Raw genomic sequence first — 12,771 nt, forward strand, 5'->3', positions numbered from 1 at the left:
CTTCCTTTTTCTCTGCAGAAATACTAAACCAATATCAGTAATCACTGCACCAATTTAATTAGGTCAACACAAAACATTTGAGTTGGAATTCTAATTGTTCCAACCGCTTTTCTAACCTGTAGCTTTGAGCAGTTTATTTTGATCTGATTATACTTTTTCTGAGAATAATGTGATAACAAACAATGCCCCACTTTATTTTTTCCCAGCTCATACCTCTCTCTCCCTTCTCTCATCTTCTTTGCATTAAATGACTACTAAAGAACACCTAATATCTACGTGCCAAAATTATAATAAATATTTTACAAACATTTCATTCACTTCTCAAGTGTTATTTCCAGCAGAGATGAGAAAACATCTCAGAGAAGGCAACTTGTCCAAACTCAAAAAAACCCTAAAAGGCAGGGTCACAATTCAAATCCAGATCTGTCTGACTCTAAAGACCCTGTTCTTAGCTACAGAGCCGGACAGTCTCTATACTATGCAATTAGTACATTAATGTTATTTTGTTCGTATTAGCCATCTTTTGTACCTTAATGTCTATCTTTAGATAATCCTGCCACCCATATTGCATACATACATTCTAACTCTATCAAGTCATACTTTACCTGCTTTAAACTATGCTATGAGGCAATGCTATCTGGAAAACAACCAGGATGTAAAAGTAAGCACTCCAAAAAATGCCAATGAAGATTCAAAGTATGTATGTACCAGGTTTAGTCACTATAGGTAATATATATTACTGTCAGCAGGGCCCCTTAATTCTTCATAATCATGACCTATTTATATCTGTTTTCCATATAACATTAACAAGTCCGGTTGGTTTCTATTTTACAACACAGTAAAAGTAAGAAAATAAAGGACTGATAAATATAGGAATGGTAGTTGCAATGTGAAGTGATAGTTGAGTGCAAGGAAACAGCACATAAGATCAAAAAAAACAGTCCAATGTCATACAAGGTAATAATAAATTGTTCCCCCACCTTCAACATAAGAATCGATATACATCATGATGACCCCAGCCAAAGATAAAAAGTTAAACTATAGTTGATATATCCTTCTTAAGAAAGGAGAGAGTACATAATAGTTATAGAAATAATTTTATCCAAAATTGCTAAAATGTAAATTTCAGAGCTCAGCCAATAACCTGCTTAAGGGCTCCAACTCATTCAGTCACTAGTTATTCCAGCAATATGATTTTTATCTTCTACTGTCCTTGTTTTTAGAAAGACTGTAAAGGGTTAGGTGCATAGATTTTAGAATCAAAAACAGTGAATGGGATCTGAATCTTACCTCTCTTTTACTGGCAGTATGACCTGGGGCTAGTTAGGCATCCTCTTGTGCTCCACTATCTTTTTCAGTTATATAAGGATATTAAAACATATTTTTAAGAAACGTAGGAAGACTAAATTAGATAATTTAAGCTATGTTTTTGACAGTTTCCAACACAGAGTTCAAAATATGGTGGTTGCGAATTTTTTTGGTAATCAAACACCGAGTCTTACAAATCTAGCAACCAGAACAACGCTGGACACACAAGCAATACTTGATAGTAGCTGGTGACTGGCATGTATCACAGAAAAGGGCAAGACTCTAATAGCACATGGCAGCATCCAACTTGAGTACACCTACTACTTTTATTTGTAAATACTTATAAAATAAAAAATGAAGTAGGATCAATTACTAAAAAATGATTCCTTTATTAAATTTTGGCTAATTTGATAAGAACTTCATTAACCAACATGGCTGCTCAGCAAAGAAACAGCATTGAATAAGGTATCTATAAATGAAAGGTTAGAATAATGATAGATAACCTCTGTCAGGTACCAGAGAGAAGATTCCTATTTTGAATGAGAGAGGGCTAATAAAATAAATTTCTAAAGTAGCTTCCGAACATGGTTAAAATAAACATAATATGTATATACACATACGCCCCCAAATCCAGTCATATTCAAGTACACCAAGTGAACATTTACTCGTAATTACTTATTTTAAAAATAACTACACTTTTTCTCTACCGTACCTTTAAAATATAGAAACAATTACTGATATAAGTGAAAATTTTTACCTAGGATTCAAAAATAAGTCTAAACTTTTTAAATAAAACAAAACTATTAGAAGAAACAATAAGAAGACAAGTGCTACAGTTTATCCAAATCCCCTAATCTTCTCCTTTATTATTTCCTTTTGAAGAATAATCAGTATCCTTTTAAATTTCTTCCATTTCACAAGGTAAAACAATAATGTATATTTCTATATTCAAAACATTGTTGAAACATGAACATGTAACACTGAATTCTCCCATAACAAAGGAGAAAAAGGCTATTTTAAGGTTCTTATTAAAATACATAAAGTGATTTAAACATTTTTAAGGCTATGCTAATCTAAAATTTAACTCACTAAAAAGTTGTTAAAACTTATGTTGAGAATTATCCTTATATGACTTATGAAATCCTACAGAAGAATTAATATGACCTGTCTGGACCAAGTTATGCCATTCAAAAATAACACTGAAAATATAAGCTACAGCAATAAAAATAAAACTCTTAAGTCGTTCAAATTAAAACAAAGTAGAAAATAGCTATTTGTATTCAAATATTCCATTATCATGATTTTATACTAATCGTGACAGATAACAATTAAAAACTTATCCACAACACATGTAAATAAAATGTTCCACAATATTCTACCAGCCACCTGGTCACACACAAAGAAACTGCCATATAGCTAAATGTTAAGAGTTCACAGCTCACCTACCTCCAACCACTGGAGTCTTCTCACTCTTTCTGCAACTCTATTCCCCTCAGTTTTTTCTTTTTCTTTTTTCTCCCTCTTTTTTTTTCCCTTGGGGAGGGGGCTGGTGGTGATGGTGGTGGTGTGGTGAAGGTTAGGGAGTGTATTATACAAAATTATGAGTGGAGAAAAAACGGCAATTAAAAGTCTTAGTATACGAGGGATGAACATTAAGCATGGAAATAATTAGTAATACTATCTTAAGATGTGAGTTCTCAAAGTATGAGACTATATATATATATGTACGTATATATATACACACACACAGACACGTATATGTATATATAAACATCTAAAAGCAGTTAAACACACTTTTATCTGGCAAGCTGTTCCTTCTTAGTAACTGAAAGTTAATTACTTGGTAGTCTTCTTTGTTTACAGCTTGTGTGTCTCTTCACTCTTTATTCATTACAAGAAACACATGAAATTAGATTCTAGATTCTGAACAAGATTACTAAAATCCCTGCAAGTGGTAATGCAATTCTCATTTTGCTGCTTTAGTAAAAACAATAATTTCCCCAGTACACCCTTTACCCAAATAACTATAGAGGCCTGGGTAGGGTGCCTGGACTTAGCAATGAAACATTCCATGCTTTTCAGAAGGATTTTAATTTCAAACATTCTATCTCACTGTGAGACCACATGTTTAAATCTGAGATCAAAAAATATGGTCATTTTAGTGTGGAAAATAAAATACTTCCCATCTTATTTATAATCTCTATCTCCAAATCGCATACATCTAGAGTTTGGTAACAAATTTACAGAGCCCTTAGAACATGCAGTATTAATGATGGAGAAAGGAAGCACATATACTACAAAACAATGGAAGAAAAAAAATCACTTCTACTTGGATTTGGAGTAACAGCCAAGCATGTATATACTCATAGTCACAAGCACACAATTATTTCACAATATGCCTATAAGTTCTCAGTCCAGTCCCACACTACTTTCAAAAGTCAGAAGAGCCCTACTTTGAACTGTAATCAATCTTGAATAATTAAAAGATTTATATAGAGAACTCATCACCAACTTTTTCTCAACATTACCTTCAAATACTGAATAATATGCCAGGAATGTGTTAGTTCACAAAATTAAGTTACAATTTTTAAAACACTGATCCAAAGTTCTACCTATTCAAATGCTACCCTTTTAAGCAAAGGTCTTATAGACGTTGAGACTTCTGTGAGGTCTTTCCTCTAAGCTATTCCTTACTTGTCTCACATTTTTTTCTGAATTCCTCCAGACTTTGATTCCTTTTTAAGGACAACTGACAGGTTCTTCAAATATTATTGTCTTATATTATGCCCTGATACAGGTATATCCAACTGTAACATAAACTGAGTACAGGCCAAGAATTGTGCCTTCCTGATTCACAAGAACACTACCCCAATTCTATAAAATACTGATCAGAAATATACTGACTTTAACAAACTACTATAAACCTAAATCCTCAATATACTAGGGTAAAAAATGGCAAAGTAATTAAAAGAGCCAAATTCTTAAAAATCCAGGTAATTAAAAAAATATTCTTTGTATTTCTTACTCAATAAGACATTTTGAAGTCTCAATACCCTCAATTCTACTGTATTTTAAAGAAATTTCATCATTACCAGGTGCTCTGCTCAGTTTACACACTTTGATCCATTTGGATCAAAGACTATAAAAGGATGAATTTTAAGAATGTACTTAGGTTTAGGTTCTCTTTCAATCCTGTGACTTTGGACATATGTTACATTTAGTTTTACATAATTATTTTCAATTTAGCTTGGCATCTGCGTAATTTTTAAAGTATTTTCATTGTAGAGACAAAAGAAGCTAATCAGCTTTAACCTGACCACACTAACAAAAAAGCACAGATAATACAAAACAATGGATGATCCAAAAAGCATTAACAGTCAACTCTCAATTATTCATATGTGGATTACCTAATATGTATTTTAGCCTATTTATGTTTGCTATGCTAAAAATATTTGTTCAGGAAATAAAAATTGATGCTAATCATTCATATAAAAGACAAGACACATCAATCTATTGCAGGGGAGGAAAGCATATAAAATCTTCCCAAGCCACATATAAATAATGCTATTTAGATGATGTAATTTAGCACTCTTCCATCATTATTCACCTTTTTATTAAGTGCAGGTAAATGAGAGTGGACTGTATTTAGCTTGGTGATAGTCAGAGGTACAGATACACAGGCATGCAAACCATTCACTCACCCCACTGTGCTTTTCACAGCCCTATTTTCAGTAGCCTGAGACCTGGGAGGGGGAGGAGGCAAGTCACTGCAGATGATCACTTAAAAGGAAATTGAGAGTTGACTATAATTTACATTTAAAGTGCTATGAAATACCATCACTCCTACATGTATTCATTGCTGTTCATGGGAATACTTCTCACAGTGATTTAACAAGGCTGTAATGCTTTCTTTTAACCTTTCAAAATATCCCAGAAACATGGTGATAGCTGAGAATCACATAGACGGAAGTGACACTGTTACATATGTAACTTAGTATGCATTTTAGAAATCCAGGAAACTGAAGCCCAGAAAGGTTAAATAGCATGCCAACATCATCCTCAGATTAAGTAAAACTGAGTATTCCAGATGCCAACTTCAATGCTACAGTCTGTCTCTTCAACTAAAACTCTCCTCTTGGGCGCCTGGGTGGCTCAGTGGGTTAAGTGTCCGACTTCGGCTCAGGTCATGATCTCACGGTTCATGGGTTCAAGCCCCGCGTCGGGCTCTGTGCTGACAGCTAGCTCGGAGCCTGGAGCCTGCTTCAGATTCTGTGTCTCCCTCTCTCTCTGACCCTACCCTGCTCATGTTCTCTCTCTCTCTCTCTCTCTCTCTCTCTCTCAATAAAAACATTAAAAAAAAAAAAAAAAACCCTCTCCTCTTGGTTTCAGAGATCATAGTCTTGCTAGTTTTCTTCTCTTCTGTTGGCCACCTTATCATCGATTCCTCTGCTATGACAGACACTCTCATCAGCTCATCCTCCATTAACACTCTACATGAGCTCTATCTACATTTACCCTCTTCCTCTCTCAATGACCTATACAGAAAACAATCAGATCACAACTTTAGAACCATTCCAGTATTAGCAGCTACCTTTTATACATTTTTCATACACTTAATCACCTGAAATTCAAGTATAAAGCTGAACTCATTATCATCCCTCCAAAATGGATTTCTTCATTTCATGGCACCCTCAATCTCACTGTTCCTCAGGACTACAAACTTAAAATGTTTTTACTTCTACTCTCCTCAATACGATACTACTCCGTTTCCCATCTCTGTCTCCATTCTGCCGTTCAATAAATGCTTGTTATTATTATATGATAGATGCTGGGAAAGCTTAAGATCTGGGGAGGGAAAAACAAGTGGACAAAGAACTTAAGGCAATGGGAAGACATATTTAGAAGAATAAACAAAGGTGGAAAAGAAGAGGAGGAAGCAATAAATTCCCACTGGAATGATTTCCAGTAGTACCATGTGACCTAGATCTTAAAAAAATAGGATTTCAATAAAGAGCACTGAAAATGAAATTCTAGGCAGAGGAAACAACCTACTCAAGGTCAAGTCAATAGAACTGCATGCCAAATACAAGGAATAAGTCATTTTTAACTAAAACAGATTCTCAACCAAGGGTATAACACTATCTGCACAAGGAAAGAACAAGAGTGGGGAGCACTTTGTGTTAAAAAAGGAAAAGAGTGTGTTACACAAATAAACTATACACAGAGGTTGATAAGAGTAGTATGATGAAGACAGTACAGAAGATAACAATTCTGAAATAAATCCTTTAGGCCTTCTATGCCAAGCTAAGAAATCTGGACTTGATTCTGTGAGCAAAAATGAGCCAGTGAAGTGTGAGTACGAGTATGTTTTTTTTTTTTTTAATTTAAGGGAATGAGGAGATCAGATCTATATTTCAGAAAAATAAACTTGGCAATCATATAGCAAAGTGAAAAAAGGTGAGAGAAGATTTTATATTATCCAAATGAGATAATAAAGATATGAACTAGACAAATGACAATGGAATAGGAAGAGACTAGATTCATTAGATTATTTCAGAAGCAAACTGGAGGACCATGGCAACTGAACAAAGATTAGCAGTAGGTCTCTAGCTTGATTATTACAAAGGATGGTGGTGGTAACAAGAAAGGGAAAAGGGAATCTGCAAAGTCTTACACACTGGGCCTTTTAGAAGAGTACTAGACAAAAAATGCTAATATGCTTTGCAAGCTTAAAAGAAAGGGTCTGAATAAAAATGTAATTATAATGATCTCAACTCTTGGATTTTTTTTTTTTTAACTCGTGGATTTTTGAAGCCATCAGTGAAAAGAGGGTTCAAGGACACAGCACCATAGGAGAAAAGAAGATCAAGGACAGAACCTCAGGGTTCACTTGCTTAAGGAGCTGCAAAACCAGTCAGTGAACAGAGAAGGAGCAGCATGAGAGGTAGGAAAAGAAGTAGGAGAATATTTCACAAAAGTCAAGTGAAGAAATAGTTGCAAGAACAGCAACAGTGTAGTGGCTACAAGTGCATGATCTGCAGTTAGTCACTCACTAACCTTAAGATCCTGGCTGAATTACTTACCTAAATTTTAGACCTTCAGAATTTTAAAGACTATATATCCTCAACTATAGGGATAAAAAGAGTACTTCAAACAGTTATTAAGGATTAAGTGAGATAACATATTTTAGTGCCTGGAACAAAACTATTAATACAGTAATAGTACTAAAATAGAATGGGGAATGTAAAAATGCCAATGAATTTTGCATGAGATTACCAGCATCCTTCAAAAAAAACTATTTTCAGTACAAGGGGAAAGCTGTGCTTAGAAGACTATAGTGTTAAGGAAGAAAGCTACAGAGTGATGATAAACCATTCTTTCTGTAGAGCCTATTGAAAAACAACTGTTTGGTAATCTTTGTCTTTATCATTCCACACCTCCCACCACCATCCATTCCTGGTATAGTACATGATCCATATGAAGGATACAAGAAATGATTACTGAACATGAGAAAACTGAGTAAATACGAAGGAAGAAATGAAAAAGCAAGGGATCTTAGTTCTACCAAGAATCCAAGAGGAAACAGTATCAGGAGCATAAAATTCCTTTCCAGGTTAGCCTTGGAAAGGAACAGAGAAGCTTTATTCCCTGACTCAGGGAAACTGAAGGTAAGCGTGTATAAAATATAAAAAGTTGGCTCAATAGGTAGAGCATGCAACTCTTGATCTTGGGGTCATGAGTTCTATCCCCAAGTTAGGCACAAAGATTACTTCAAAACATAAATAAAGGAGAGAAGACAAGAGAATTAACATTAGACAGCTTCCACCTTCTTAATAAATAGAAGTTCTCTGCACAAAGTAAGAGAATTCCAAAGTCAGTTTGAAATCTGAAGAAAACTATATTTCAATATATATTCACCTTCATTTCTGTCTCCAGCCTCCTCGTCTAGGCTCCCACCATTTCTTAGATTACATCAGCAGCATCCGAGGTAGCTCCTCTTCCTGTGGACTTTACCTTCCCTAAGGTGTGGTATATTCTCTGGGGAGCCCATGTTTCCTTTCATTATGTTCACTGCTATTTTTATGAGAAGTCAACCACTCTGTGAAGCTTCCCTAATCCTCTCACCAGCAAACAGTTCATCATTTTCTCCTCAAGGCTACTTGTAGTCCTTGAACAGTTTGATTACTTATCATTCCATATTGTAGTCACTTTATTCTATCTGTTCTAGTAAACTCCTAAAAAAGGAAGTAACATCTTCCTTATCTTCATTCCTTCAGCACTTAATTCAGCATTTAGGACATAACAGGCATTCAGTCAATGTTTGTTTTGTCTAACTAAAGTCAGCAATTAAACATAAGTAATCTGCTGTCTAGAAAAAAATCAGAAAACACAAAGTAGCGTTCAAATCTGTGTCATTCAGATAAACTTCCTACTTTTTATTAAACAGTAACGAAGACATTTTTTTATTATTTATGGAAAAGTAAAAACACTGGACTATCAGAAACTGTAAATCTCAATACTTTTAAATAAATTCTATTCTAGTAGTTATATATGAATACAGGTTTGTCCATGTCCTTAAATTCACTTTGAACAGGATGATTAAATTACTGTAAAGACTTACACAGGAAAAATACTCTGTGTCTTTTCAAGTTATTCAGTAGAAGAGATGCAGTACTGGACTGATAAAAAACAAGCTATCCTTGCAGTGGAAGTGACTAAGGGAAGCATTTTGGTTTCAAAATAGATATTGGCATGCAAAACAGAGAGAGTATTTAAATGATATCAATAGCAAATATCAGGGACTTTCACAAATTAAGTAGAGTGGTTGTTTGAACAAAACTGAAAGCAACAATTACCAATAAGTTTACTGTGGGATCTGCTGCAGTGAAGTTCCTAAACTAGATCAAAATTAACCCATCAACAATTTTTAATTGAAGCACACTATGTACGGAGGAACTACAGCTCTAACACCAATACCAAAACCAAAGAACCGTATAACCCTCCTGAGCCTCAAAAAGCCCGCAAGGCTAGCTAAATCATTGTTACTAAGAAATTTTCTGGAGTCAGAGAAAAAATTCTAAGGTTCTATAAAATAAAATATTACATTTTACTTTAACTGCATACAATAGGTTACTCTTTGCTTAGACCTAATTTACTGGCAATCTCACGATTACTTCTTCACAGTAGATATGTTCAAAAACTCTACTTCAGACAGACTATACTCAATAGCAACTCTCAAAAAATTAAAAACCTCAATACCACAATTCCTTATTAACAAGTTTATGATGTTCAAAGCAATTTTAAATGTGATAAAATTTTGATTCCATAGTGCAGGAAAACATTAATGTTTAGTTAACATCACTCACAGAAGTATCAGCTCCTGTGCTGAGTATTTTAAGCACTAGTTCTCACATTCTTAATAAGCCTTTGAACTTCTCTCTCTTTGAGATGAAGAAACCAAGAATTGAGCAAGATCAAATAACTTGACCCAAATCACCTATTAAATATTCCAGCTAAGTTTACAACCCAGAACTATTTGACTTTACAGTCTCATCTCTTTTCACTATACACTGATGGTTCCTTTCAGAATAACAATGAACTGTGTGCGATGGCTACACAAATCATTTCTCAAAGGTTACATAAAAACAATTAAAATGAGAGCAAACACTGCCTTCACATCAAAAACAAGTAGTTCTGGTTACCCAAACTTTACCTAAAACATACTGTAATCCAATCCACAAACAGCTGCCCTTCCGCTGCAACCCAGACTGCCCTATATCAAATTATTACTAAAGTATAATTTCTCCCAAACTCTCTTCACATTTGATCCACAAGACTTCTTTAGATCCACAAATTTTCTTTTAACAATGAAATGTCTGTCAGAATAGCAATTTCTTGAAAAATAGCTTCCCTATATAATGAATCTACTCGGATTACTTTTTTAGAAATAAATCTCATATAACCTCTCTTACTTGCATAGCCTGTTGCAATCAGTTTCAATTGGCTGTGTTTATCCCAAACTGAAGCATATTTTGTCAAGGCAAGCAGAAAATGCACTTTCTTCTTTTGCATTATCTTGAAAATACCTACTGACATAGGTTCACTAATTGCTCAGGGAACCTAACATTTTAAATAGCAAACATACAAAGTTATCTGTGTACTTGAGTAAGATTCGATTGAATCAAAGGGATCAATTTTGTACATAAGCTCTTATACAAACCAAACTTTTGATACCCAACTACACAAATCACTATATACAGAAGTTCTGCAAACTCAATTTAAAGCACAAATACAATTTATTTTTAGTGCCATATCCAAGTAGATTTTTAATGAGAACATTAAGACGGAAGATCTAATAAATGCTCTTTTCACTTCCATCTAAACACATATGCTCATGTAAAAATTAAATCAATAAAGTATATGTTACAAATGCTAATTTTAAGCCCTGTGGGAATTTTGTTGTTAGGAAATTTACTAGAAAATCTTTTCCCACATATATTTTATATAGATTTTCCAAGTGTGTTATATATACAGTCAAGTTTCCAAACTGTTACACAAAAGACCAAAGTTTTCCATCTTTCTACACTAACAACTCAAATCCAATCCGCTGGGGAAAAAAAAAAAGTTCCAGTTTAGTGCATTAGTAGAAATTCTCCTGTCTGTTAACACCAGCGCCTAGTTCGCCCAAAACAAAGTCCCTGAACTTTCAGAATAAAATATTCCTACAATGCACTCTTGTAGCTAAATGAAAAGTAGACGTTTAGTTAATAAGTTCTCTTACACTATGACTACAAAATAAAACAAATTAGACAACGCACTACGCTTTAAATACCAGCGATGAGACTCAACAATGAGCCTGCATCTGACAGATACTTTAGATAAGTCATTATTACGTCAAGTAGAACATAGGTTAAATTTTTTATTTCTTATAGAATGTTTGACCTTTTTTTTTTTTTAACTTCCTAAAGTGTTTTTCAGATCTCAAAAAAGGAAACTGATTCTGTACAGCTGAACCAGCTTACACTCTATGCTACAGCCGGTGTGAAAATATGACTTCTTCGGAATCAGTAGACCAGATCCTGTTTACCGTGGAAGAAAAAAAAGAAAAACCGTGTATGTAACTACTAAATCTTCAGCGAGGTATTGTCGAATAAACTCCAGTCCGGTGACTAACAGAAGATTCCCTGGCCAGTAGCAGGATTAGGTCCTTAAAAATACACCCGGGCTCTGCCCAGTTCCGAAGGTGTAAACAAATCCATCGCCACTGCAGAAGGTAAACAATGAACCTGCAGCGAGCGAGGGTGAGGGGGCGGTCTTTGCCAGCTACAGTCCCAGCCGCCCGGGAAAGGGAAACGGGAATGAAATACAGCGTAAACCAGACACTTGGCCACAGTCACAGACTCTAGGTTTCACTACCGAGTTATCAATGCCGCGGGTCCCCCAGAGCGGTGGGCAAAGAGAAAAGCAGTCACGCAGGCAGCCGAACCCAGCAGGTCCGGCTTGCGCTCTGGGGGACGGGTAGGGCAGGATGTGGTCGCTCTTCCCTCAGACATCCTCCGGCAACCTAAATAACAGCCTCTACCTCCCGCCGGCCGCCTCCAGGCGAATGGCTGCACGAGCTCCGGGATGGGAGTTAAACGCTCCCTCGGGGGTCCAGACAACCCAGAGGGTCGCCGGCTCCTCTGAGTCCCGCTCGGCGTTCCCCGGCACCCGCCGCACCCAGAGGCCCGGAGAAGGGCGCAGGGCGAGGAAAGCGGGCATCGGGAAGGGGGATGGGTCCCAGGAGGCGGCCCCCGGCTCCGCTCCTGCGGGCCAGCAGGCGGGGCTCGGGCTCTGCCTCCCGCACCCCCGCGGGTCCCGTGCGGGGCCCGCCCCTGCCCCCTGGCCCCGGCCCCCGGCCCCCGGCTCCTCCCCAGCAGCGCGCCCTCGCCGGCGCCCGCGGCGCCCCACGTTACCTCGGGTCAGATCCAGCGGGACGTTCTCCTCGCCGCTGTCATTCCGCCCTGCGCGAAACAGACACAGAGCTCCAATTAGGATTCGTTCGCAGGCCAGCGGCAGCAGCCCTGGCTCCGGCCAGCGCCCCTAATCGCTCCGCCTGCCCGGGGCCAGGGGGAGGCAAGGGCCAGGGGTCGCGGGCCCCAGGCGGCGGGGGTTGAGGGTTGCAGCGGGCTTACCTCGTATTCGGAGGTTCTTTAGCGAGCGGCCGCGGCCGATCGCCGCCATATTGACGGGTTTCAGTCACAACACCGGAAACCTCGCCCAATCGCGCGAGAACCCCTTCCCCTCCCAGCGCGCCGCGCCCGCCCCCCGCGGCATCTCCCCCGCCCCTCCGCGGCGGCAGGCGGCGGGTGGTGCCGGCTGAGCCCCGGGCGCGGAGGGAGCGCGGGGCCGACCTGGGGTCTCCTTGCAGCTCGCGGCGCGCGCACACGTCCGTCCGCCGAGATGCTCGAGGTCGCGGCTACG

The 12,771-nt window shown here is 37.8% G+C and overlaps 1 protein-coding gene across 3 annotated transcripts in view; it reads right to left on the reverse strand.

Moving 5' to 3' along the window:
• Nucleotides 1–12,540, reverse strand: part of RICTOR (RPTOR independent companion of MTOR complex 2) — a 120,954-nt gene extending 108,414 nt beyond the window's left edge. For all 3 annotated transcript variants that reach the window (XM_039244270.1, XM_039244269.1, XM_039244268.1), the window contains exons 1-2: nt 12,483–12,540; nt 12,264–12,311 (exon numbers count right to left, since the gene is read on the reverse strand). In XM_039244270.1, coding sequence (XP_039100201.1) covers nt 12,264–12,311; nt 12,483–12,531 — 97 coding nt within the window. In that variant the 5' untranslated portion in view covers nt 12,532–12,540. The remainder of the gene's footprint in view (nt 1–12,263; nt 12,312–12,482) is intronic.
• Nucleotides 12,541–12,771: the final 231 nt, after the last annotated feature.

This window comes from Hyaena hyaena, unplaced genomic scaffold (assembly GCF_003009895.1).
Source record: "Hyaena hyaena isolate Hyena2069 unplaced genomic scaffold, ASM300989v1 scaffold_236, whole genome shotgun sequence".
Taxonomy (NCBI): domain Eukaryota; kingdom Metazoa; phylum Chordata; class Mammalia; order Carnivora; family Hyaenidae; genus Hyaena; species Hyaena hyaena.